At 33.3% G+C, this 24,368-nt stretch overlaps 2 protein-coding genes across 6 annotated transcripts; one reads left to right on the top strand and one right to left on the bottom strand.

The window, feature by feature from the left end:
* Positions 1–1,142: 1,142 nt before the first annotated feature.
* LOC100242932 (putative leucine-rich repeat receptor-like protein kinase At2g19210) lies at positions 1,143–7,889 on the bottom strand. The gene is made up of 13 exons (XM_002276677.5): positions 7,157–7,889; positions 5,859–6,411; positions 4,839–5,332; positions 4,494–4,626; positions 4,337–4,408; positions 4,117–4,188; positions 3,946–4,026; positions 3,440–3,621; positions 3,125–3,345; positions 2,890–3,016; positions 2,510–2,572; positions 2,206–2,395; positions 1,143–1,716 (listed from the first exon to the last, which is right to left on the bottom strand). Exons 1-13 carry the CDS (start codon positions 7,224–7,226, stop codon positions 1,281–1,283), a joined length of 2,694 nt encoding a protein of 897 aa, XP_002276713.2. The 5' UTR covers positions 7,227–7,889; the 3' UTR covers positions 1,143–1,280.
* Positions 7,890–18,836: 10,947 nt separating this feature from the next.
* LOC100258281 (vacuolar protein sorting-associated protein 32 homolog 2-like) lies at positions 18,837–22,797 on the top strand. Of its 5 annotated transcripts, none has more exons than XM_002281515.5 (8): positions 18,837–18,988; positions 19,206–19,335; positions 19,807–19,906; positions 20,032–20,117; positions 20,248–20,339; positions 20,825–20,939; positions 21,017–21,212; positions 22,449–22,797. In XM_002281515.5, the coding sequence occupies exons 2-7, from the start codon at positions 19,258–19,260 to the stop codon at positions 21,206–21,208; spliced, it is 663 nt and encodes a 220-aa protein (XP_002281551.1). In that variant the 5' UTR covers positions 18,837–18,988; positions 19,206–19,257; the 3' UTR covers positions 21,209–21,212; positions 22,449–22,797. The 5 variants fall into 5 exon arrangements, with proteins under 5 accessions (XP_002281551.1, XP_010654574.1, XP_010654575.1 ...); XM_010656272.3 differs by having other exon boundaries at positions 18,842–18,992; XM_010656273.3 differs by having other exon boundaries at positions 18,893–18,988; positions 19,217–19,335.
* Positions 22,798–24,368: the final 1,571 nt, after the last annotated feature.

Genomic DNA, 24,368 nt, shown 5'->3' with positions numbered 1-24,368 from the left:
AAGCTTTGAGATTTTGGCACCTTACTTATTGCACAAAAATTTTGTATACAAAACTGGTACAATGAACAAGATGGCAGATGCTCTTAATTGGTCGCATATGAGGTAATTGGATTTGAGTTACTACTAGAGAATTATGCAAAGGATCCCTTCTTTAAGAGGGTGTTAGAAGAATGTAGAATTCACTATTGTAGTTGGGTACTTGTTCAAAGCCATCATGTTATTTTTTAATTACACGAAGAAGGTCTTGGTGTTCACTTTGGAAGAGAGAAGACTATATCGCTTTGGTACAAGAACACTACTATCGGCCTAAGATGAACAAAGAATTAGCAAAGTATGTCAATCACTATATGATATGTCAACGTGCTAAGGGTGAAAAATAAGCCTGAGTCACTCTTATTGTGCTACACAAAGGATATCAAGGGTTGAGTTTTTGCACTTGTAGTTGTTGTATTTAATATTAATTCTTATTATTCATGGTTTTCGTTAATGAGTAAAAATATAGTGTGCGGCTGCAATTTAAAAAGAGAAGAAGAGTCTTCACCATTGTAATTTTTCTATCTTCATTTGATTAGTGAAGTATTAAGTAATAGTATTCTTTATGAACTTAGGAATCACATTGATCGTCAAACTATATTAAAACTCGTCTTTTTTTCACTTCTTTGCTCGTGTGTAGTTTTGTTAACATTTATTAATCTCATCATGCTCCCAATCAAGTGTGGGAAGACATAAGCATGGATTTGCATTAGGTTTGCCTAGAACACAACATGGAGCTGACTCAATTTTTGTGGTGGTAGATCACTCCTCTCCAAGATGTTTCACTATATTCCTTGTAAGAATACCACTGATGCTCCACAAGTTTCTCTGTTGTTTTTTGGAGAAATTGTTCTACTTCATGGGTCTATCATGCACATAAATTATGTTCTTTATGGTATGAAGTTATATTCTTGATTTTAGGAAGTAGCCAGATAATTTTAGGGAATGAGTTATATTTTGGAGATAGGCAGCCAAAATTGAGTGAGTCTGTTTCCCTTCGTTGAGTGACTCCAGGCTTTATTCTTCCCCACAGTTGCTATACACAGCCTGCATCAGCCATTGGAGAGCAGCAAAGCACCCGAGAGACATCAACAGTGTAACACAATAAATTGAAGTTCATAATGAAATAGTGCAATTTTATTTTATTATTATTAAATTCGGAAAGAACATTAATATATAAGTTCTACAAACATGTTTGAAGTCAAGAAACAGATAGAAGTATGCGCCTGCATGTTGTACAAAAATTTCTACCTTGCTTGGGGACCCATTGCATCTTCATCAATACCTAAAACAACCATTTCAGGTGAATAGCTTGATATTATGCCATTGTCCTCTTTCACATTATAAGCTCTTTCATCTCTTATCTCTATATTCAAACACTCCTTTAGTTCCCCTACTACCTCACTCATGGTTGGCCTCTGGATGGAGATGGATGGAACACAAGCCATTGCAGTCTCCACAGCTTTCCACGCAGAATTGGTGTTGATCAAGTCTCCTTCTAACCTCGGATCCACAATGCTTCTTATTTCTCCTCTGGAAATAATTGGACTAACCCATTGGACTATGTGATCCTTGTTCCCATGGCTACCTATTATTGCAGGTTTTCCTGAAATAAGCTCCAACAGAACAATCCCAAAGCTATAAACATCACTTTTCTCGTTCAACCTCGCTGTTATGTAATACCTGCATGAAAGCCCAAGCAAACAAACTCGATCATTTTAACAAAAATGGAGTGGGCATAGAATGCTACTAGCTAATTGTTTAATTTGGAAAAAAAATATGAATTAGAGATGTGTTTAATGCATGGTACAAGGATGAAATGTTGGTCTTGGTACTAATATATTAATAATGTACACCTCAAAACAGTTGAACACCAATGTTATTGTTCAGTATCACTTGATCCAACAATGTATTTGTTTCAAAGACAAGATATATCTAAAAACCACTTGTAATAGTTCTTGGAGAAGCACTTAAGAGGTGATTTTTTCAAAAAAATACTTGCAGCAAAAAACACTTCGAATGGAAATATTAACAAATGCACTCTTAATGGAAAAAAAACTTATCGTGTGTAACGACCAGTGTACTGGAACTAAAGATGTTTTCCAAAGCTATTGAGTTGCTAAAGCATCCATCAATTGTTTGAGTTGCATTTTCAATGAAGTAGGAACTTACTCAGGATCAAGGTACCCGGGTGTGCCAACAACTGCAGTTGATACATGAGTTTCAGATTCAAAGGGAATAATTCTGGACATCCCAAAATCCCCAACTTTGGCTTGCAGTTTCTCATTCAGTAAGATGTTTGCAGTCTTAACATCTCTGTGGATTATGGGTGGTTTGCAACCATTATGCAAATATTCCAGTGCTACAAATTCAATTTCCAACTCATGTTAGATTCATACATATATCAAAGATAGGCATAAGGGAAACAAGAAATTTTTATAGGAAAATTTTCATGTTCATCAACACTTTAGCTAACCTTGTGCTGCATCAATTGCAATTCGAAGTCTTTGTTCCCAACTCAAGACAGGTGCATTTTTACCTGCACCCATGACATAATAAAGCAAATTTTTATTGTGGTCTTTTTCTACAAAAGGAAACCGACAAAATTTTGAAAAAATATTTAGAGGGAAGTAAGAAAATGCAGCAGAACTATAGTTTTAAATATTGATATTGGCTATAATCATGGTACTTCTTATAATTAACACTAAGGTTGAACTTAATTATATTTCCAATTAATCAAATACTCAGTGCACTCAGTGAGTCGATGTCGATCAGAAGAGAAATAAACCACAAAACTGATTATTTCTCTGAAATTTAGAACCTTGCATAGGGTATGATACAAGTACTGATATATACCTGATAAAAGCTCTTCTAAGTTCCCATTAGCCATGTACTCATAAATGAGCCCCATGTTTGAACCTTCATCACAGTATCCAACCAGAGAAGCCAAGTTTCTATGATGAACTCTTGCCAACAGCTGAGCCTGTTGTTCAGATGAACACCCAAATATATCCAGATTTAGCGATATGTAACTGATGGAAACTGTAGTTAAAAATCAAAATAGCTTGAATGCCAGTGCAAAGAAGCTTGCCTCGGTCCGGAATTGTTTAGACCCTTGAGCTGATGATGGCGAGAGCATCTTGACAGCAACTTGAGTGCCATCTTTCAAATGGCCACTGTAAACTGCTCCAAATCCTCCTTTTCCGAGCACCTTTTGGAAGTTGTCAGTGATGCTCACCACCTCAGAGTAACTGAAGCATTGATTCTTCGAATCCAATAACTTTTTTTCTTCCTTAGGTTTGCCATCTGTTCCTAATAAGATCGTCACATATGTAATTAGCACTTAAACACCACAATTTTTACTTAAAATAGTACCATTAAAAAATATATAGTAGTTAATTCATACCATGCTGTCTTCTTATTTTAAATCTCCACAAGGTGGCTAATGCAGCTAAGAGGAGTAGAACTGAAGCAATGGATGCAACGGATGCAACTACTGGAACAGTAATATTCCTACCCTTCTTCTTCTGCTTCTCTTCCTCCTCAGCACATGAGTTTGTCTTACAAAGATACGGATTCCCATCCAAACTAGCATCAAAACAAAGAATATATGTCAAAAGTGGTAAAAGAATTGGAAAAAACCATAAATTTTGGAATCTGAACCAAAATTTGGAAGTTAATTTGGAACATCTCTACTGACTAATTTTATCCTCTCATATTCTTGGCAACCAAATTGAATGAATAGCTAGCTAATAAACTCTTTCATCAACTAATCGGATATAACAAAATTCTAGAATTACGAACAAAAACCGTCATTCAATTAGTTAAGCTTGATCCATGATGCATAAATGACTAAATTCAGTTCTAGGAAGGCAACTGAATATCAGAATTCATTGTTTTGAGCAAGCATACCTCAAAGACAGGGATTCCTCATCTGATTTTCTAAGAAGAGCCAATGGAACTGACCCTGTGAAATTGTTCCCTGATAAGTTCCTGCGAAGGAAAAGGAACACAATATATGGTTCTTTCTTTGTTAACAGAATGAGAAGCATATGGTTGTATAACTAAACTGTGACAACTTACAGGGAGTTCAAGGAAGTCAGCTCAGCTAGAAAATCTGGTATTTCTCCAGTTAAGTTATTGTAAGATAAATCTCTGTAATGAAAGAATATTGGTTAAGTAAGGAGTTTTCTATTTATTTTCGAGAATTAAAAGTCATTAAGTTGCTCATTGAAATCATGTTTCAATGATTTGTCATTGATGTACTCTATCCAAAGTGTAAATGAGATTGCCAATACTTAACAAATATTGCAAAGAGGTGAGAGTGGAGAATGAAGAGTCTATCTTCCCAGTCAGACTGCTGGATGAGAGGTTCCTGCTTGACAGTTGGATTACATTCATAAGTATTTATGTTAACAAATATATACATGTACATAGCCTGTTTTGATGTCCATACTCACAAGGAGATGATACTAGGAGAACCACTCTTGCTGCAGCTCAGGCCAGTCCACCGGTACGACTCCGGGAGACATGGATCTCCTTGCCAGTTTCTGCTCATTGTGTACACTGATTTGATCTTCTTGATAGCATCAACTATAATTTTTCAGAGGACCAAGAAAAAAAAATGGTTTATTTTCAAGCAAAGAAGGAAAAATATTCTGTGTTGAGAGCCTTTTCTTAAACAAAAAATATACTAAAGACTCTAATATTGGCAGTCCAAATTCAAATCTGATTTTTATGTAGTTTAAAGTTTGGAACAAATTGTGGAACAACTAAATCATGGCATGGATAATATAAGAAAATACCATCGCCTTGGAGAGTTGATGATTGTGAGAAATCTTTTATCTTGTAAACCTCCATAGCATTGATAATGGGCGGACGTGTGGATCTACCTGTCTTTTTAATTGTAAATAACAGTTTGTTTGTGGTGCTTCCACTAACAGAATTTGTACTATACAACGTGTCGGAAGACAGGTATGGAGGAGTGAGAGCCCCACCACCCCATGACTCATCATCATTCAGTGAGATAGTAAATTCTCTCAACTCGCCTTCATTGAGTTTCTCAACCTCGGCAAAGTGCATGTACATGTATAACTTCTGAGAAGGATCACCACTGATGTTCAAAGAGAGGCGCAAGGATTCACTTTCATTTGCAGGCGTTGCAGCAGTCGCCATGACTGTCCGTGGAAGCCTATATTCACTGGTACTAAGGGTATAACTCCCATACGATGCAGTAATGAATTCCCAGGAATCCAATCTGAATGGGTTCCAAATGCGGTCGAAAACATCATCTTTGTCCCTAATGAGAATCAATTTTTATGACTTGTTAGTCCAATATATAGAATATAATAAATCTGGAGAAGAAACTAGTAAATCCCTCCAACTAGAAGTCATCTCCAACACAAGCTAAGTGTAATAATTACTCTCTCAATCAGGCAGATATTGTATATTTTTAATCATCTATTTTTAATCAAAGGGCACGTTCCTCAAAACATTAAAACACATTTATAAAATTAAGAGGAATCTACACGGAAATAGCGTAAAAAACTTTTTTCCTATCTTATGTGAATATCCTAATCATCTCATGCAAATACAATGGCTCTGTATATCTCATAGGATTGTGAGATCAAACAAATATCCTTTGTGAGACCAAATAAACTTTTTTACCGGATTTATGATCAACTTTAATAACATTCTATAATGGTCAATTCCTTTGATATTGTTTAAATTAGACTCAAAAGATCCTCGTAACTTTAAAATGTGTCTATAAAATTAAGAAAAACTTATTTGAATACGTGGATATCACGCTAAGATGAGTGTCTCACCTGATTTCCATATCTTGTTCTGCACCAAAATCCCACCTGTTATAGAATAGCAGCGACCCGGGTTCAGTCTTATCATAAATGGAATTATTAAGCGGTCGGAGCTCTAACACTGAAATGAAAGGTGTCCCAGAATCGATGTTTACTAGACACACATCTATGTCATTTGTTTTCGGGGCGTGTATAATTTCCTTCCATAAAGCTGTAGATGAATCCCCAATGTTGACAGTGTCCCATTCATCAGTACCCAGATATAGTTTGAATTCTGGAAATTGATTCTTGGAGTCATAATTCCCATACATGAATAAAGCTCTGATCAAATACTTATTATCCTTTTCTTGTTCTGGTCGTAAGGTATAACAGTTCCTGGCTCCTTCTGGGAAGCTTCTAACATTCATGAAATGCTTTTTGAGATTATACCTGGAAGTGATTTCCTCGGAAACATTATAATTCCTCCCAGTATCTATGTATTCTGCATCCGATGAGTAACTTATCTGGGTTTCAATATCAGTGTACTCAGAACCTGGAGCTAACCCACAATCGATGCTTATGAAACCTACAAAATATTCAATTTATTTAGCAAGTGCATAATTAGGGATGCAATTTGGCCACCTTGGCCCAACCTATCCCAAAACCAACCCTTTCAATATTCAAGTTGGGTTTCAATTAAGTTTTTTCAACTCAAACTCAATATTGAATAGTGTTCCGTCAATATTTGAACAACCTAGGGTAATCCGATTTAATGTTTTAATAATATTTATAATATATATATATATATATATATATATATATATATATATATATATATAATATCCTATTTAACATTATTATTTTTTTAGTTTTAAGATATTGTATGATGTAATATACTTTTTCTTTGTTTTTTTTAAAAAATATAAATTTATTTGTATTTTTTGTTGCTATTGAAATTTTGTCTTAATTACTACTTAAATATATATAAAAATTAAAAAAAAACGTTATAAATAAATTTTGAATTGTACAATCCGATTAACCTAAATCTAATTCGACCGGTCCAAATTTAATCCAACCAACCCCCACTTAACCCAAACTTAAAGAAATGAGATTGAATTGAGATTGAATTGGGTAACTAAGGTTGGAGATTAGGTTGGATTGGACTAGGATTGATTGGGGTTTGGTTCAAGTTAGCCATTAACACAACTAATGTCTCCAAGTTGTAGCCTTATGCATAATATACATATAGAGAGAGAGAGAGTAACCTTATGCATAATATATATATATAAAGAGAGAGAGAGAGAGAGAGAGAGGGAGAGAGTGATACACACCTGGTTGAGTCTTCCCATGCACCAGCATTACAAGAGCTAAACAACCAAAAAGCACAAGAAAAATATCCATGGTCTATTCAGTTCACCTCTCACAGAAGAAGAAGGCCAGGCCCCTGCAACGGTATTTAACTGCTGCTCATATGTTTAAGCTTAAGCTCTCAAAAGACCTGTTCCATCTCCATGACCAAGTTCCATTTCCAATCTTGATAATAACATTTTCATCATTTTACTTGAATAGCCCTTGTATCTATGATATTAATACACCTGTTAAGGGTATTTGTGCCATTTCTGAAGCTCATACTGTCTTGGAATTGAACTTTCTCTCCCAGCTCCAGTTGCATGAACTTTCTGAGTCTTTGCTTGTAATATTTAGTCTACAGAAAAGAAGACTTTGACTAATTCATGATAGGAATATACAGCACCAATCCTTTTCCCCATTAGCTGTATGGACATTGAAAACGCGGTCCTGACCTTCCTAAAGGCCACTGGAGTATTGTCTCCGTTCCCCATGTCTTCAGTGAATTTCCATCTGAAATGGAGACTCGGATGCTTCCAAGTAACCCACTAAAAACAATTTTGAGTCAGTCTAATGCATTCATATTTTGTTTGTTTACTTTCTTTTCCTTAATTTGAAAATTTTTTTTGTTAGGAGGCTGATAGAGATTTTAGTTATGTTTGGTCCGGGAAAGGGAAAGCAAGTTGGGAGGAAATGTAGAAGAAAAAACAATAAAATAAAATAAAAATAAAGTAAAAGTCAATAAATTATTTTATATGCTACTTCAAAATCATTTCACTTATTTTAGTTATTCGATATAAAGATTAAATAATTTGAAAATGTATAAATTTCTAATTAATTTTGATTATATTCATATTTTTTTTATATTTTCTTTGAGACAATAAAAAAAGAGAAAATCACTTTTCTTAGGCTATGTTTGCTTCCTGGAAAATGCTAAGAAAAGGAAAAAAATCATGTGGAAAATTATTTTATTTAGTTTGGATTACATGGAAAAAAAATATAAAGAAAAATACGATGGAAAATATTATAATATTTTTCTTACTATTTTCCTTAAAGATAATGAGGAAAATAAGAGAAAAAGAGGAAGGAAAATTTATCGGGCTCTTCACCGGTTGCTATGGCCCCCCTCCCCCTGACCCCCATCTCTCTCTCTCACCGCAAAACTGAATTCACAAACTCAGCCCTTTGACTGTGCTGCCTTCATGGCCCACGACACACCTTCCACCACCACCACCACCACCCCTCTCATCCGCCCCAGCCGGCGGTGGTTCAGCTCCTTCCGTCTCAAAACCACTCTCTCAGTCGAGCTCGGGGGCTCTGTGGGTGACCTGGGCACCTACATACCCATCGTCCTAACTCTCACACTGGTCAACCACCTGGACCTCTCCACAACCCTCATCTTCACGGCTCTCTACAACATCTCCATCGGCTTTCTCTTCAGCATCCCAATGCCTGTCCAGCCCATGAAGTCCATCGCTGTCGTCGCCATCTCTGACCCCCTCCTCTCCCTCCCCCAAATCGTTGTCGCGAGTCTCTCCACTGCCGCCACCCTCTTCATCTTCGGCGCCACCAATCTCATGTCCCTCCTCTATCGCTTCATCCCCCTCCCCGTCGTCCGCGGCGTCCAGCTCTCCCAGGCTTGGTGCTTTGCTTTATTCGAGACCCTTCAATTGTGAAGGATCTTCGATTTGGTCCATCTAGAATCCATCTTGGAAGATTGGAAAATTGGGTCTTCCTCTGATTTTTAGAAAATACGAATATAAAATTTATTTTATTTTCTATAAATTGATAATCATTAGACAAATTATTGAATTTATTTTCCTTTCATTTTTTCTTGACTTATTTTTCATAGTTAAGCAAACAAAAGAAAATAATTTTTTTTTCCCTTGAATTTTTTCATGGATAACCAAACAAGTGAAAAAATTTATATTACTTTCCTTACCTTTTTCTTTCCTTCCATTTTTCCTTCCAATTTTCTTTCTCTCGCATTTTTCGGGAACCAAACATAGCCTTAATATTTTTTTCTTTCCTTGGTAATTTTCAAAAACCAAACATAACTTTGGTGTAGTTTTTTCTCACATGTTAGCTGAGAAATTTCACATTGAAAGAAAGTTCAATAGGAATGATGAGGTTTTTTGCATATGTACCATAATTTTAAAACATATTTTTTAAAAGTCCATTCTCCCAAAAATAATGGTAAACTGTAACACTTTATGATTTTATGTAAAACCTAGCTATTTTTGGAAAGATGAGTTCGGTATTACCAAAAAAAAAAAAGTACAAATTAGATAGCGTAATTAGACTCAATTTGAAAAATATTTTCAAAAATTGTTTTAAAAATAAATTTTAAAAACTGTTATATTATATTTTATAAAACAAAAATTTAATTGAAAACTTGAAACATTTTTAGTTTGTTTTCTATGTTTTAAAATATTTTTTTAAAATGAATTTTATTTATAATACTTTATTTTTAATCATTCTAGTCTTTAAAAAATAAGTAAAAATAATTAAAAAATTTATAAAAATTATTTTTTGTTTTTTAGTTATCAAACATGCTGTTTCATTTTTTATTCTAAAAAATCAAAACTATTTTTTTTTAGAACAATCAACAGAAAGATCCTTAGTTCATCTATAAGAAAAAGAGAGGAAGAGAAAGGCTTAAACAACCAAAAGCACAAGCAAAATATCCATGATCTATCAAGAGATTTGAAGAAAAACTGCTAATTATTAATCTTAGTTGTTTTATCTTCAGGGCACAAATATTTTGCTTTTACAATTTTAATTTTAGATTTTTTATTTCTACTATTTTTATTTAATTATTTAAGATTAATCTTTTATTCAATTTTAATATAAAAACAAATAGGAAAATGATGAACTAAAAATATTATCAACTTAAATTAATTAGCCTCTTACATTAACAAAAATTTTATAACTAAATGGGCAATTTTGTTATTTTATAAGGGTTATAAATATTATTTTTCTCTAAACATTATTATAAATTTAAAAATAAATAAATAAATGGGAAATTTTATTTGGATCCAAATTCTGGTCAAATAAAGCCAAATAGGAAAGAGCAGGTGAAATAACACTCTTGTCATATTCTTCAACCTCCATCCACATCCAATCCAAAGAATTCTCATACCCTACCACTGCCTACTCCCCCATTTCCCTTTCCCACATCATTTCTATTGTGTGGCTCAATGTTAAATTATTTATACTAACTATAGTGGATTCATTGATCTTTGAATTTCAGTATCTACATAATATTATTTTATAGGTTCAACCTAACACAACTAATCATACAAAGCAGTTCTTCAATACCCACATGATGGTTGAATTTCAAAGTACTTATACAATATTATTTTAGAATTAATTACAAGCAAAAGTGAGTAATCATATAGAATATTCATTATATTAAAGTTTGTGGATCAAAGGGGTAATATAAATTTCATTTCTTATGCTTCAACTATGTGAAGTCAAGCTAAATAATCTTATCGTATACATCCGAGGACAGCAAATTGATAATTGATCTTTTTTTATACTTTTTAGTAAAGAATTAAATTAATTGTAAGTTAAAAGAGAAAGATATAGAGACATATAAACATAGTTTTTATAATAGTTTAAAAATTATCTATATCCATTCTGTCTTACTTCAATTTGAGCTTGAGGTTTTTCCACTAATTTCAAGGTTTTTTTTAATTGAAAATCTTCAAAATTTGACACTTGGATTCAATGCTCCAATAGACCCTTATGATTTCTTTTAAGTAATATCTCACACTTGAAAACAACTCTCATAATTTTACAAGTTTAAAAACCTCACAAGATAACATTCGAAGTTTGTAATTTTGGCTCAAGTACAATGGAAACTAAAATTAAGGTGTGTACACTCCATGATGATTAGAAAATAAAATGATGGTCGGTGTACTCAAGAAAAATATTTAAAGCTCTTTAATAGTTTGCTACAATGATTTGCTCAAGGTTTTTGTAAACATAAATATACTTGGTAAAGGTTTAAATTGGAGTTTTTGGGTGAAATTAGTCATTAGACATGGTTTTAATTAACTTGATAACTAGTTAGTTGATTAATGAGCTGGTCATCGGAAAAATAGTACAATTGTAGGTGATCATTAGGCCACAAAAATCTCCATTGATTCTCAATCAATGGATTAGTGCTCGACTGATCTCAACTACCTCTCAACCACATACTACTACAAGAGGAAAATATTAAAAGGATGTTTGTTTTTTAGTTTTTTGCTTTCAGACTTTAAGTTATTTGTTTTTTTTACATTTTTATAACTTATTATAAACTTTTTACTAAATAGAAAAAGTCGAAATATTTGGTTTTTTCTAAATAGAAAAAGCAAGATTTTGATTTTTCCTCATTTTTTAATACTTAATAAAAATAAAATATTACAAAAATAAACAACTTAATATTTAATACTATTAAGTATTAAAGTTCTATTTAGAGTTAAGTAAAAAAAATAAATACCACCTAAGTCAACTCAATCAATTAAGGTTAAGCAGCCCCAATCGATTCTCAATCAATTGAAGCTTTCTCAACCTGAGCAATATTAATTATGGTCCTACTGTATTTTTTGTCCTAAATCGGGAGGCTCCTTAACTATGCTCTTTTAAATATTGAATTAGTTCAAGGTCACTCAATAAGACTTATGTGAAATGATTGGTCCAAGGCCAAGGGTTCAACCTTTGCTCCAAGTGTGAAGTTCAAGGTTAACCATGGGAGATGGATTAGAGCTAGTAGGGAGGTGAACAAGATTGCCCTCTCTCAGGGCTCAAATGCCCTCATAAAGTCTCCATCAACCTAACCATGTTTGGTTGGCTATGGTGAGGCAACGGACGCTTAACTACCTAGGAATGGTAAGGGGCGGGTTCGGGACGGGTCACCTTTCCATACCCGCCCCGCCCCGTTTAGTTTTTTTTTTTTTTTTTTTTAATTTTTTTTAAAAATTACTTTTAAATTTTTTAATTACATTAAAATATATATATTTTATAAATAATAAAATTATTATATTTTTTATAACTTATTTTATTAAAAAAATTTATTATTATCTATATATTAAAAATAGTAAAATAAAATTTTGAATTAAATTAATTTTAAATTTTAAAATTAATTTTATATGTAAACCGGCCGGGCGGGGCGGGGCAGGATGGGGCAATACCCGAACCCGCCCCGAGTTTAAAAAAAATCTTAGGTGGTATTTGTTTTTTTACTTAATTCTAAATAGAACCTTAATACTTAATAGTGTTAAATATTAGGTTGTTTGTTTTTGTAGTATTTTATTTCTATTAAGTATTAAAAAGTAAAAAAAAAACTAATATGTTATTTTTTCTATTTAAAAAAAGCTACATATTTTGGCTTTTTCTATTTAGTAAAAAGTTTATAATAAGTCATAAAAAAGTAGAAAAACAAACAACCTAAATTCTAAAACTAAATTACTTTTAGCAAAAAGCCAAAAAAACAAATATCACTTATATTTATCCCAAACCCAGTTATTAAATTTAAATCCTGTCCTATTAGGGGTGGGGCGGGTACCCAAAAAAACCTGTCCCATTGCCATTCCTATAACTGAATTATAGAGTCTACACATCATTGGTCAATTAACTCTAATCTATAAAATAGCACTTGGGCTTACCATCCTTTGTCATTATTGATTGCCACCAAGGAGGAAAAAATCGGCAAAAATCGGCGAAATATCGCCGATATATCGCGTGTCAGCGGGTGGCGACACGACAAATGGAGGAGATAAGTCGGCCGGCCGATATTTCTCAAAAAATCGCCAAAAAATCGGCGATAAATCGCCGATATATCGGCGACACAGGAAAAATCGCCGATTTTTTGATAAAATCGCCAATTAATCCCGTGTATCGCCGATTTATCGGCGATTTATCGCCGATTTTTTGGCGATTTTTTGAGAAAATCGGCCCTCTCTCTCCAGCGTGATCTGACGGCCCAGATCACGCCCGTGTTGATCCAACGCCCAGATTTGAATCCCAACGTTAACAAAGAGATCCAACGGCCAGATTGCTTCCAAATTGTGATCCAACGGCCAAAATTAATTTTAAACGGTAACTTAAGGTTCCAACGGCTATTTTGGCCCAAATTTCATCTATAAATAGCCAATTTTGCATCAATTTCATCCATCTTTACTTTGATTCTTCATTTCCTCTCTTACTACTCCAATTTTTTCCAAGATTGCTCAATTATTCAATCATTTTAAGGTATGTTTGTTTGAAATTATAATTAATTTTGTTTGCAATAATTAATTCATGTATTTTTAATTAATTAGTATGTTTACATTTAATTGTAATTATTTTGTGTATTTTTATTGAATTAATTTAGGTTATGATATATTTATTTTAGATGATTATTTGTGATTTAAATTCGTATTTAGAATTACATTAAACTAATTAACTTAGCTAAATTGTTTAATTAATTTAATTAACATAGTAAATTATGTAATTAATTTAATTAACATGGTTAATTATGGAATATTAAATATGATCAATTTTTTATATTATCGCGATTTTTTTTTCATATTCAATTATAATTAATTTCAAAATTTAGTAAATTTGTCATAAAATTACATTTAGATTTTAAAAATTAACTTAGGTAATTTATTTAATTAGCTAAATTAACATGAACTACTATATATGGAATATTAAATATGCTCAATTTTTTATATTATCGCGATTTTTTTTTCATATTCAATTATAATTAATTTCAAAATTTAGTAAATTTGTCATAAAATTACATTTAGATTTTAAAAATTAACTTAGGTAATTTATTTAATTAGCTAAATTAACATGAACTACTATATATGGAATATTAAATATGCTCAATTTTTTATATTATCGCGATTTTTTTTTCATATTCAATTATAATTAATTTCAAAATTTAGTAAATTTGTCATAAAATTACATTTAGATTTTAAAAATTAACTTAGGTAATTTATTTAATTAGCTAAATTAACATGAACTACTATATATGGAATATTAAATATGCTCAATTTTTTATATTATCGCGATTTTTTTTCATATTCAATTATGATTAATTTCAATATTTAGTAAATTTGTCATAAAATTACATTTAGATTTTGAAAATTAACTTAGGTAATTTATTTAATTAGTTAAATTAACATAGATTTAAATTTAAGTGTATTTTTCTTGCAATAGATTTAGCATGGCTAGTGAAGGTGGTTCTGCCATGCCAGGGCGAGATCCGGCTTGGAAGTATTGTTCACCAATTGAGGGTAATCGAAATGCAACAATTTGTAATTTTTGTGGGTTGGTAATGAAAAGTGGAGGCATCACACGATTCAAGTCTCATTTAATGCATAAGGACCCGCATAACAACACCAAAAAGTGTCCAAGAGTGCCGCCCGAAGTGAAAGAAGAGATACGATTGTTGGTGCATGACAAACAAAAAGCAAAAGCAAAAAAAAAATGCTGATATTGAAGAAATTCGTAGTCAATTACGTGGCACAATGGGGACGCATCATACACATTTGGTAAACGAAGATGATGATGATGAAGATGCTGAGGAAGAAGATGTGTATATGTATCCGACAGATATGCACCCAGATGAGCGAGATGCATATCGATCTGCAGTTCGTGCCTCGAAAGCATCTAATTGGGAACGTGAACAACATGAGAATATTGTAGGAAGCAAACGCAAATCGGGAGAGTCTTCTACTGGTATACCGTCGACGATGCGAAAATCACAGAGTATGCGACATTCGCATCATTCACCCCCTATTGCCCCTTCGCTTTACAAGTCTTCTGCAGCAAAACAAAAAAATATCAAAGATATATTCAAGGGTGGTGCAATTAAAGAAACGATGGGACGCTTAATCAGCAAATTCTTCATTTATGAGAGTGTCGCACCCGGAAAAGCAAAGTCTCATCACTTCAAGAATATGATTATTGGTGCACAACAAGCAGGTAATTACTAATTTATCAAATGTTATATTGTGTTATACTTTTAGTAAGTATAGTATTTTGTGACATGTTTTACATATGAAGTGTAGGAATGGGAATCGAACCTCCATCTCCATATGAAATAAAGAACAAATACTTGGAAATGGAGTACAAAGAAATGGAAGCTTATGTGAACCAACAAAGGGAAAAATGGAAGACATATGGGTGCACAATAATGTCAGATGGATGGACAGGGCCCACGAAATTAAGTATTATTAATTTCATGGTTTATTCTAAAGGGACCACGGTGTTCCTTAAGTCAGTCGATGCATCGAACTATATCAAAGACTACAAGTATATATATGAGTTTTTGAAGACTATTATCAAAGAAGTCGGTAAGGAAAATGTGGTCCAAATTGTCACAGATAATGGGTCGGCATTCATGAAAGCAGGGAAACAATTGATGAAGAAGTATAACTTATATTGGACTCCGTGTGCGGCACACTGCATCGACTTAATCTTTGAAGACATCGGTAAAAGACCCAATGTTATCGAGGTGATAAACAATGCTCGCAAGATAACTAACTTCATTTACAATCATGGTTGGTTACTAGCACAAATGAGAAAGTATTGTGGTGGAGACATTGTTCGACCAGGAGCTACAAGGTTTGCTACCAATTATATTGCTCTTGACAGTCTTCTAAAAAAAAGGGCTGATTTGAAAAAATTGTTTATGAGTGATGAATGGGCACAACACAAACTCAGTCGAACAAAACTTGGACGAGAATTGGAGCAATTATTGTTTGACCATACGTATTGGGACAGATTGACAAATATAGTTTCATTATATGAGCCATTATACGTGGTGCTTCGACTTGTGGATTCTGAAATTGTTCCCACAATGCCATTTGTGTACGAGCTTATGCAAGTGATGAAAGAGAACCTTATTCGTCAAGGAGCTGGAGATTGGATGTTCAAAATAATACAAGATCGTTGACAGAAAACACTAAAACATCCACTTCATGCAGCAGGTACTTAAATACTATATATCTTTATAAGTTTTTACTTTGTATTTAAGTTTCTTTAAAAAAAAAATACTAACTCTACTAAATTTTATTCTAGCATACTTCTTGAATCCAAGATTTCAATATAGGCGTGGAGTTGGTAGTGATCCGGAACTACTTCAAGCTGTCCATGATGTTTTTGCAAAATTAGATCCAACTACTGAATCGCTTGGTCAATTTGGAAATGAGGTGAATAAAAAATTGTTATTTTTGTCAATAAAACAATAATTTCATTCATCAATTTATTTGAACGTTTACTAACAAATTAAATGTTGAATACATAGCTTGTACTTTTTCGAGATGCAAAAAGAGGATTCGGTGATCGAGCGGCAATTGCATCAAGGTCAACCATGGTGCCTGGTGAGTCTTTATAGGAAAAAATTGATTATTATTATTGTAAGTTCACCACATAAGTATTTATATGATTATCAAATTCGTTGCAGCTGAATGGTGGTTTATGTATGGGAATCAAACACCTACATTGAGAAAGTTAGCCATCAAAGTTCTCTCACAAACCGCGTCATCTTCTGCATGTGAGAGAAATTGGAGCACGTTTGCTCTCATCCACACAAAGCAACGAAATCGTTTGGCTTACTCTCGATTGGAGCAATTAGTGTTTTGTTACTATAATATGAGGCTAAAGTTACGCGATATGGAGGCAGAAAATGATCGAGTTGCTGAAAAAGATTACCTTGATCTCCTTGACATTTCAGCCGAGGTGGGTGAAGAAGAAGATAATCAGTTGTTCCAGTGGGTTAGGCCTATACACTTGGATGACGAAGTTGGAAATCCTGATCCACGAATTGCCGCTCATGCTCGAGAATTTGGAGTTAATGTTGAACGTGTGTTGTCCGAAGAAGTTCACTCTGAAAGTTTTAGTAAAGATACTGATGATTCTCTTCATGCGACATATTCCCAGCAAGAGATTGACTCCACAAGTGCTGGCCATAGTAGTAGACCTAGTGCTGCAGGTACTTCTGCTTCTGGTTACGATGGTTCAAGAGGTGGAACTGATGATGGAGGTGATAATGGGAGAGGAGATATTGATGAACGTCGACATAGTCAATATCCAATCAACCAATTTACTTGTGAAAATGATTTCACACACTGCACACAGGATGAAGACCATGGCTCTAGAAGAGCTGGTCCAGGCATAGGAGCTATTGGGAGGCCTTATAGAGGAAGAGAACGAATGATGGAACCATATAACGAGGAGTTACTTTCAGGGAGTTTTGAATCTATGAGTATAGGGACTCAATTTAGTGACTCCTCGAATGAGGCTAACGTCTACCCTCCTCATGTGATGAGTTATGGTCAACCTTCAAGTTCAACAGATGAAGAGTATGGTATGTCACATTATTCCCCTTCCAGACAAATGTCATACCAAATTCCATATCAGATGGAAGAAGGATTTGGCGTTAACACATGGGTGAACTTTGAGTATCCTATCCATGTAGAAGCAGTAGGCAGGACTCAAGAGATATATGCATGGCATGTTAGAATTTATAACCAATATTATCGAGGCTCATTGACTTGGTACCAATATTGTCTCCAACAGCAAGCCGGGGTTCCTTCATCTATCAATCCCATTGAACCACATCAAAACTCATTTTGGTACTAAAGGGACATTGCAATGTAATGTGTACAAATTATTGTTATTTAATGAAATGAAGTATTTGATGTGACTTTATAATGAGAACAATTACGAAATTAACATTTCTTATAGATCGACATGATATAATTACATCTAATATCGCAAATTATATCATATATATATATCAAATTTTTCAATAAAACAATTTTAAAATGTCTATTATACTTCTAATTATATTATTATGAGGTTTTTCTTACATTTCCATGAGTTTTTAACAATTTTAAGCCTACCAATAATATCCACCGATATATCTCCGATATATCCAAAAATATCTCCGATATATCCGATATATCCGTAAAATCGAATTACCGATATATCCGTGATTACCGATATTTTCATCCTTGATTGCCACTATGGTGATCAATGAACAATCAGGAATGTCCTCTGCTAATAGGACAAGTCAATATTATCCTATTCTACCCTCCCTCAATTGTATACAATATAAAATAAAAAATTATTTTAATTGTTTTTTTAACTTTTTAAATATATATAAAATATTAATTTTAAAAATATATATTTTATAAATATTTATAATGCTTATTAATTTATATATTATATTTATTTTTAATACAATTTAAAATTTTAAAAATAATAAAATAAAATAAAATAAAAAAGATTAAGAGAATAGAATTGAAAATAGATATAAATAAACATGATAGAATTGGTACAAGGTGACTTCTCACTTTCTCATCTATCCATACATAAACCACATACTTAGTAGTAAGATTTTTCTTTTTAAAAGAATAATAATGCTATTAATAATTTACAATAATTTTTATTTTATTTTTTGTAAATCATTTGAAAAATAAACTAATTTATAATTTATGATCATTTTAAAAATAATTTAATTTATAATTTATGTAAATTTAAAGTTTTGAGTGAGTTAAACAATGGTAACTCATAAATTTGATTATTTTTATGATTTTTACACTCGGTATGACGTATACCTAGCAATAGAATTTTTGGTATACACGTGTACAAATACTTTCGTTATTTATTTTAATATTTGTAGTAGGTGAATTTTGATCTGGCCACGTCAGCACGTTCAGACGTGGCGAGATCAACCGAGCATAGGAGACAACTCAAACTTTCCTCTTTCATATCAGCTCCTTCCGTTTTCCAAAATTTCAATTCCAATTCCTCTCGTTGCCACGCTGCAGGTCTGTAAGTAACAATCAGTTGAGCTTCAATTGCAATTTCAGTTTCATCTCTTGCTGTTTGGTTTCCGGGTAATTTTGAGGGAAAGCGAAGGAAAAATAGAAATGCCTAAAACCCAGTTTAATCCATTTTTCACGTCCTTCCTTTCGCTTGTTTTTTCCCGGGAAAATTGCCGAATCTGTCATCCAAACAATTACGTTTGTTGCTTTATTGAAACAGAGCCTTTGTAGTTGTAAGGAATTTCTGAGGGGTGGTCGGTGATCGGTCAAAAATGTTCAGCCGAGTGTTCAGGAAAGGTAAAGAGCAAAGTCAAACAAATGCAGTCGCAACTCTGGACAAGCTAAACGAGGTTCGATTTCGATTAGATTCAGTTCTTTTTTTTTTTCTTTTTCATATCTTGAATTTAAATTTTGTTCTTACCTTTTCATCCGACTGTTTATGGATGACTGTTGGCGTTCGTTTAGATTTTTTTTTTTTTTTTGTTTGGACCTCTTTGGATTTACCCTCTGTTTGGTTTCCGGAAAAATTGAAGGAAAAGGAAAGAAAATTAGAATTTGAATTGTGTGTTTAGCTTGGTTTTGTTTTAGAATAGTGTGAAATTCACGTCAATTAAGCCCGCTAATTGTTTTGGGCTTAGTGGAGTTTATGTAATGGGTAGCAAATTAGGGAAACACTAAAGATTCTAGTTATTGTATTTTCTTTTCCTACATCATGATATGTAACCAAACAGGGAAGTGTTGCTTCTGTTTTCTTTTATGCTTCTATTGAAGGGCAAAGTTTTCTCTGATAAAATTTATTGATTTATTGATTTATTGTTCAGACACTTGAAATGCTTGAGAAAAAAGAGAGAGTTCTCATAAAGAAAGCCTCCGCTGAGGTTGAAAAGGCTAAGGAATATACTAAAGCAAAGAACAAAAGGGGTATGCTTCTGGAGTGTAGGAATTTTCATTTGTATCTCCTGGGGCCTTCAGGAATCCATTAAAAAGGTTCTTATATTGATTGAACGTTTGTTGATGATATTTTTCATTTTGATTTTGTTATGTAGCTGCTATACAATGTTTGAAGAGGAAGAGGCTGTATGAACAGCAAATTGAGCAGCTTGGAAATTTCCAATTGCGCATTCATGATCAGGTTCAGTTGCAATGGTTTTATTTTAATTTTTGCTTCATGGGCCTGATGCAGTTGTAATCTTTATGTTTTCTGTGTTTCCAAACAATGCTTTGGGACTGTTGGCTAAATTTGGTTTTATTTGGCATTTCAGATGATCCTGCTAGAAGGAGCGAAAGCCACAACTGAGACTGTTGATGCATTGAGAACTGGAGCAGCTGCAATGAAGACCATGCACAAAACAACGTAAGTGAGAGCACACTCTATTTAATCTCCGATGAGGTGTAGCTTTCTTCTTTTACTCTACCTGCCCTCCACTGTTACAGCATTCTATGATTCCCCGAACTTTTTGAAATTGTTTTCAAAAGAAAGTTCTCATGAATTTAATTGTTGTGGATATGCCTTTACTGTGTTGATTATTGTTTTGGGCGATTTGTTGGATTGTTGATTTACTCTTGGAAGTGTAACATCTACCATACAGTTTCTGATGAACTTGATTCCGTTTTCTTTTTCTCTCAATTCACATGTGAAAGAATTTTCTTCTCTGGGTAGCTTTGGAAAAAGATTCTCATAGCCTCCAGTTTTTCGTTAACCTTACAATGACTACAGTGTCTGCTAAATGGAAGGTGCACTGTGCCCTTCATCAACCCATAAAACAAGACCAGCTAAACAAATAACAGAGAGCAATATCATGAGCAGTGATAACTCAAAAAGGACATTTTATTTTACAGAAACATTGATGACTTGGACAAGACGATGGATGAAATCAATGAGCAAACTGAAAACATGAAACAGATTCAGGAAGCACTGTCAACTCCTATTGGTTCAGCAGCTGATTTTGATGAGGTAATAACTAGATCTTCTTTATTGATGTTTCGTTTGATGTATTTCTTCATTACTCATTAAAATATCCACAATTTTAGGATGAGTTGGAAGCGGAGCTTGAGGAACTGGAAGGGGCCGAATTAGAGGAACAGCTTCTTCAGCCAACTACCACAGCTCCTGCAGCTCCAGTTAGTATTCCAGCTGCTAGGCAGCCAGCACGTCCTGCTCCTCAGAAGAGCACAGCTGAGGATGATGAGCTCGCTGCATTACAGGCAGAATTGGCACTTTAAAGAGGTAATTCTTTTTCTGACAAAAAAATATTCAAATTAACCTTTTATTGCACTTCAACCTTTGGTTAATGCAGTTTTCGAATGTTTTTATTGATGTTTCTGTACTGTATTGATACTTGGGAACAATTGTCTAGCACCTGTTTTTCTGTCTTTAACAAACTAGTAATTGGTAGATTAGTTTATTGGGAGCATTTTAGCTGACTAAATTCCCCATCATTATATCATAAAACTTTAAAAAACTCATGCTTGGAATCATGAAAGTAAAATTGAGTTTCTGAAAATCATGAGCTCTTTTGAATTAAAAAGATGACCATCAAATGGAGAAAAGTATAGAAAAATAGAAACCAAATGACAAGAAAAGCTTAGGAAGCCTCCAACCAAAATATTAAAGAACTAAGGGCTTGTTTGGCAATGTTCTTAAAAACAATTCTCAAAAAATGGTTTTTAAGAATTTTCAACTGTTTTCAAGAATGAAATTATGTTTAAGAACTCAGATATAAAAAACGCTTTTCCTGACTTATTTTTAATGAAACTACCATATACTTATGTATAATATAAAAGTTTTTGAAGTACTCTCTTTTTTTTTTAATTGTTACTCAAAAGACAATTGAAAACATCTCAAATTTGTTTAAAAAAAAAAAGCAGTTTTCAAAACAAATTCCGGGAAAAATTGTTTTTTGTCAAAAGACAAATTTTTCCCAAAAGTTTACCAAACATGTTTTCTAAGTTAGGAAATTGTTTTCAAGAACAATTATCAAACAGCTAAGGCAGTATGGCCTTTTTTGTACTAAAGGGCTGTTGAAGTGGCACTTAGATCACTACATATTCTCCTTCAAAAGATTTCAGGAATTCAAGACATTCTCTAGGCTCCAAATGTGGATAAAATTTTTTATGGCTTGAAATAATAAGCTGATTGGCAAATTCCATGAGAAACATAAAGGATTCATTTTCAGTGCAATGTGAACAGAAAAGAAATATTTCCATTTCCACAAGATGCCCAAATATTCGTCTACTCTTTAAGTCTTGAGCATTTCATAGAAATCTCACCTAAGGAGTTACTTCTGCTATTTCATTTTTTGTTATGAATAAATTTTTGCCCCCTCTATCGTAAACCTCTCACAAACATTTCTCAAACCTTTACCACTCGAGCCAGGCCTCAAGGGGTGTTATTTTTGCCATATTCATGTTTTGAGGCAACTAATTTGGTGATTTTGATTTTCTTTTCGGTTTTTTTCCACAGGTTCCTTTCATGGAGTAAAGGTGACAACATCAAGATTAACCATTACTAGAAGCCTTCTCTGAGGTTGTAATTCCATCAACAGGTTAAAACTTCTAATCATGGACTTGCTGGTAAGAAGATAATGTATATGCAGAATAACAAGATAGACATCACTCTCAAAAATTATAGCTACATCCCGTAGCTTTCAATACCGATTTGCTATTGTTACTTTTTCTCTATAATGCTTGTAATTGCCACCTAACAAATAATTAGTTCAGGCTTTAGAATGGAACCATTTCTCGACTGAATTTTAATATTATCAGCACTGTAAATTTATAGTTTAATCTTAGCCAAGCTAATCTTTATTGAATTGGGTGGATGATTTTCCTCATGTGTTGCAGCAGTTGCTTGGAAAGACATTACCAGCCTATCTGTTTCCGATGCGGATGGGTTGTTTGGTTGTTTGGATATTGTTCTTAAGAACAGAAAACAGTTTCTAATTTAGAAACACGTTTATTAGATTTTTTAAAAACCAGTTTTCTTAGAATTTATGTTTTCAATTTTTTTGGGTTATTTTTAGAACTTTGATTTTTGAAAACGATTAAAACTATTTTAAAAAACAATTTTTGAAGAATGATTGCTAGTGCAAAATTTAACGACAGAGCCAGCAACTCTGTGGGCGTAGCCCTAAGATGATGCTGAAGAACTATCATTAACAACGTCCCTAAGATCATAAACTAAGAACAACTTTTGCCCTTATGAAATGATTCTTTATAGTTGTTAGAATTCCCTGGAACGCATCAGTGATTTACACCTGCAGGGGATGGTGAAGTTGTTGGGGATGATAGCCATCCTCCAAGCAAGAGAGGACAATAACAATAATCCAAGAACATATCAACATGCAAAGTTGAAGAGATCACCCACATAAGATACACAACTTGATTTGTATCCTTGAGCCCTAGAATAAACAACACCTGTTTTCCCTCTTTTCTCTTTTGGACGGCCTCCCAATTTTTGTTCTTCAGCTTCACCAAAAGAAGCCCCGGATGCCACCTATGGTTGGGCTCAGATACACCCAAAAGAGCAACCCAACATGTGGGCTTGAAAAGGGCCTTTTATAGGCTAGAACCCCTATGGGCCTAGCCCAACAAACTTCAAGTCCAATCACCATGATATATTCTTGATATATGAAATTTTCAAGTCTTGATATATGAAAAATCATCCCAAGTTCAAATTTAATTCCCAATTATTTTTAAGTTTACTTCTTTAATTTATTATAAAGTTCATCAATACCACACATATACAAAGAATTTCAATCATACACGATGACACAAGATATAACGTGAAAAAACCATCTAACAAACCACCAAGTATAAAAAAAACATCGATGGTCTCTTGATTGTGATATAATCCACTAACTTTAAGAAAAAAAGACAACATTTGAATACCCTGCAAGAGTATTTAAACACTTGGGAATTTCTTGTATTAACCATTCCAAAAACTTTACCAATCCTTAAATACATACTTCGCTCAAAATTATTAACTCTAAACCAACTCAAATCCAAATTTGATGAAGTCGAAAGTTGTCTTGAGACCAATCAGACCCAAGGAAGTAAGTCCCATCCTAGTAAGTAAGAGACCAAAATTGCCAACTAACCTTATACACCAACGCGGATCTTCCAAACAAGAATGCCAAAAGGCTCTTGTTTAAGAGAAGTTTTTCTACTCAAGAAGGGGCATTTATGATTTTCTATGTTCTTTTTGTTAGACAACCACACTGCACACACTGGTTAGTTCATAAGAAAATAAAAGAAAACTGAAAAAAAAAAACAGAGAATTAAGGAAGAAGATTAGACCGAGTCTTGTGGAAAACACAATCTCCTTAAAACAGATTCGCCTTCTCCACAGGTGCTTTGAGAATCGCAAGGCGTCTGTCTCCTA

The sequence above is a fragment of the Vitis vinifera genome, chromosome 9, assembly GCF_030704535.1.
Source record: "Vitis vinifera cultivar Pinot Noir 40024 chromosome 9, ASM3070453v1".
NCBI lineage: Eukaryota > Viridiplantae > Streptophyta > Magnoliopsida > Vitales > Vitaceae > Vitis > Vitis vinifera.
Note: the sequence above shows the minus strand (reverse complement) of the source record. Positions and strands in the feature narration are given on the sequence as shown.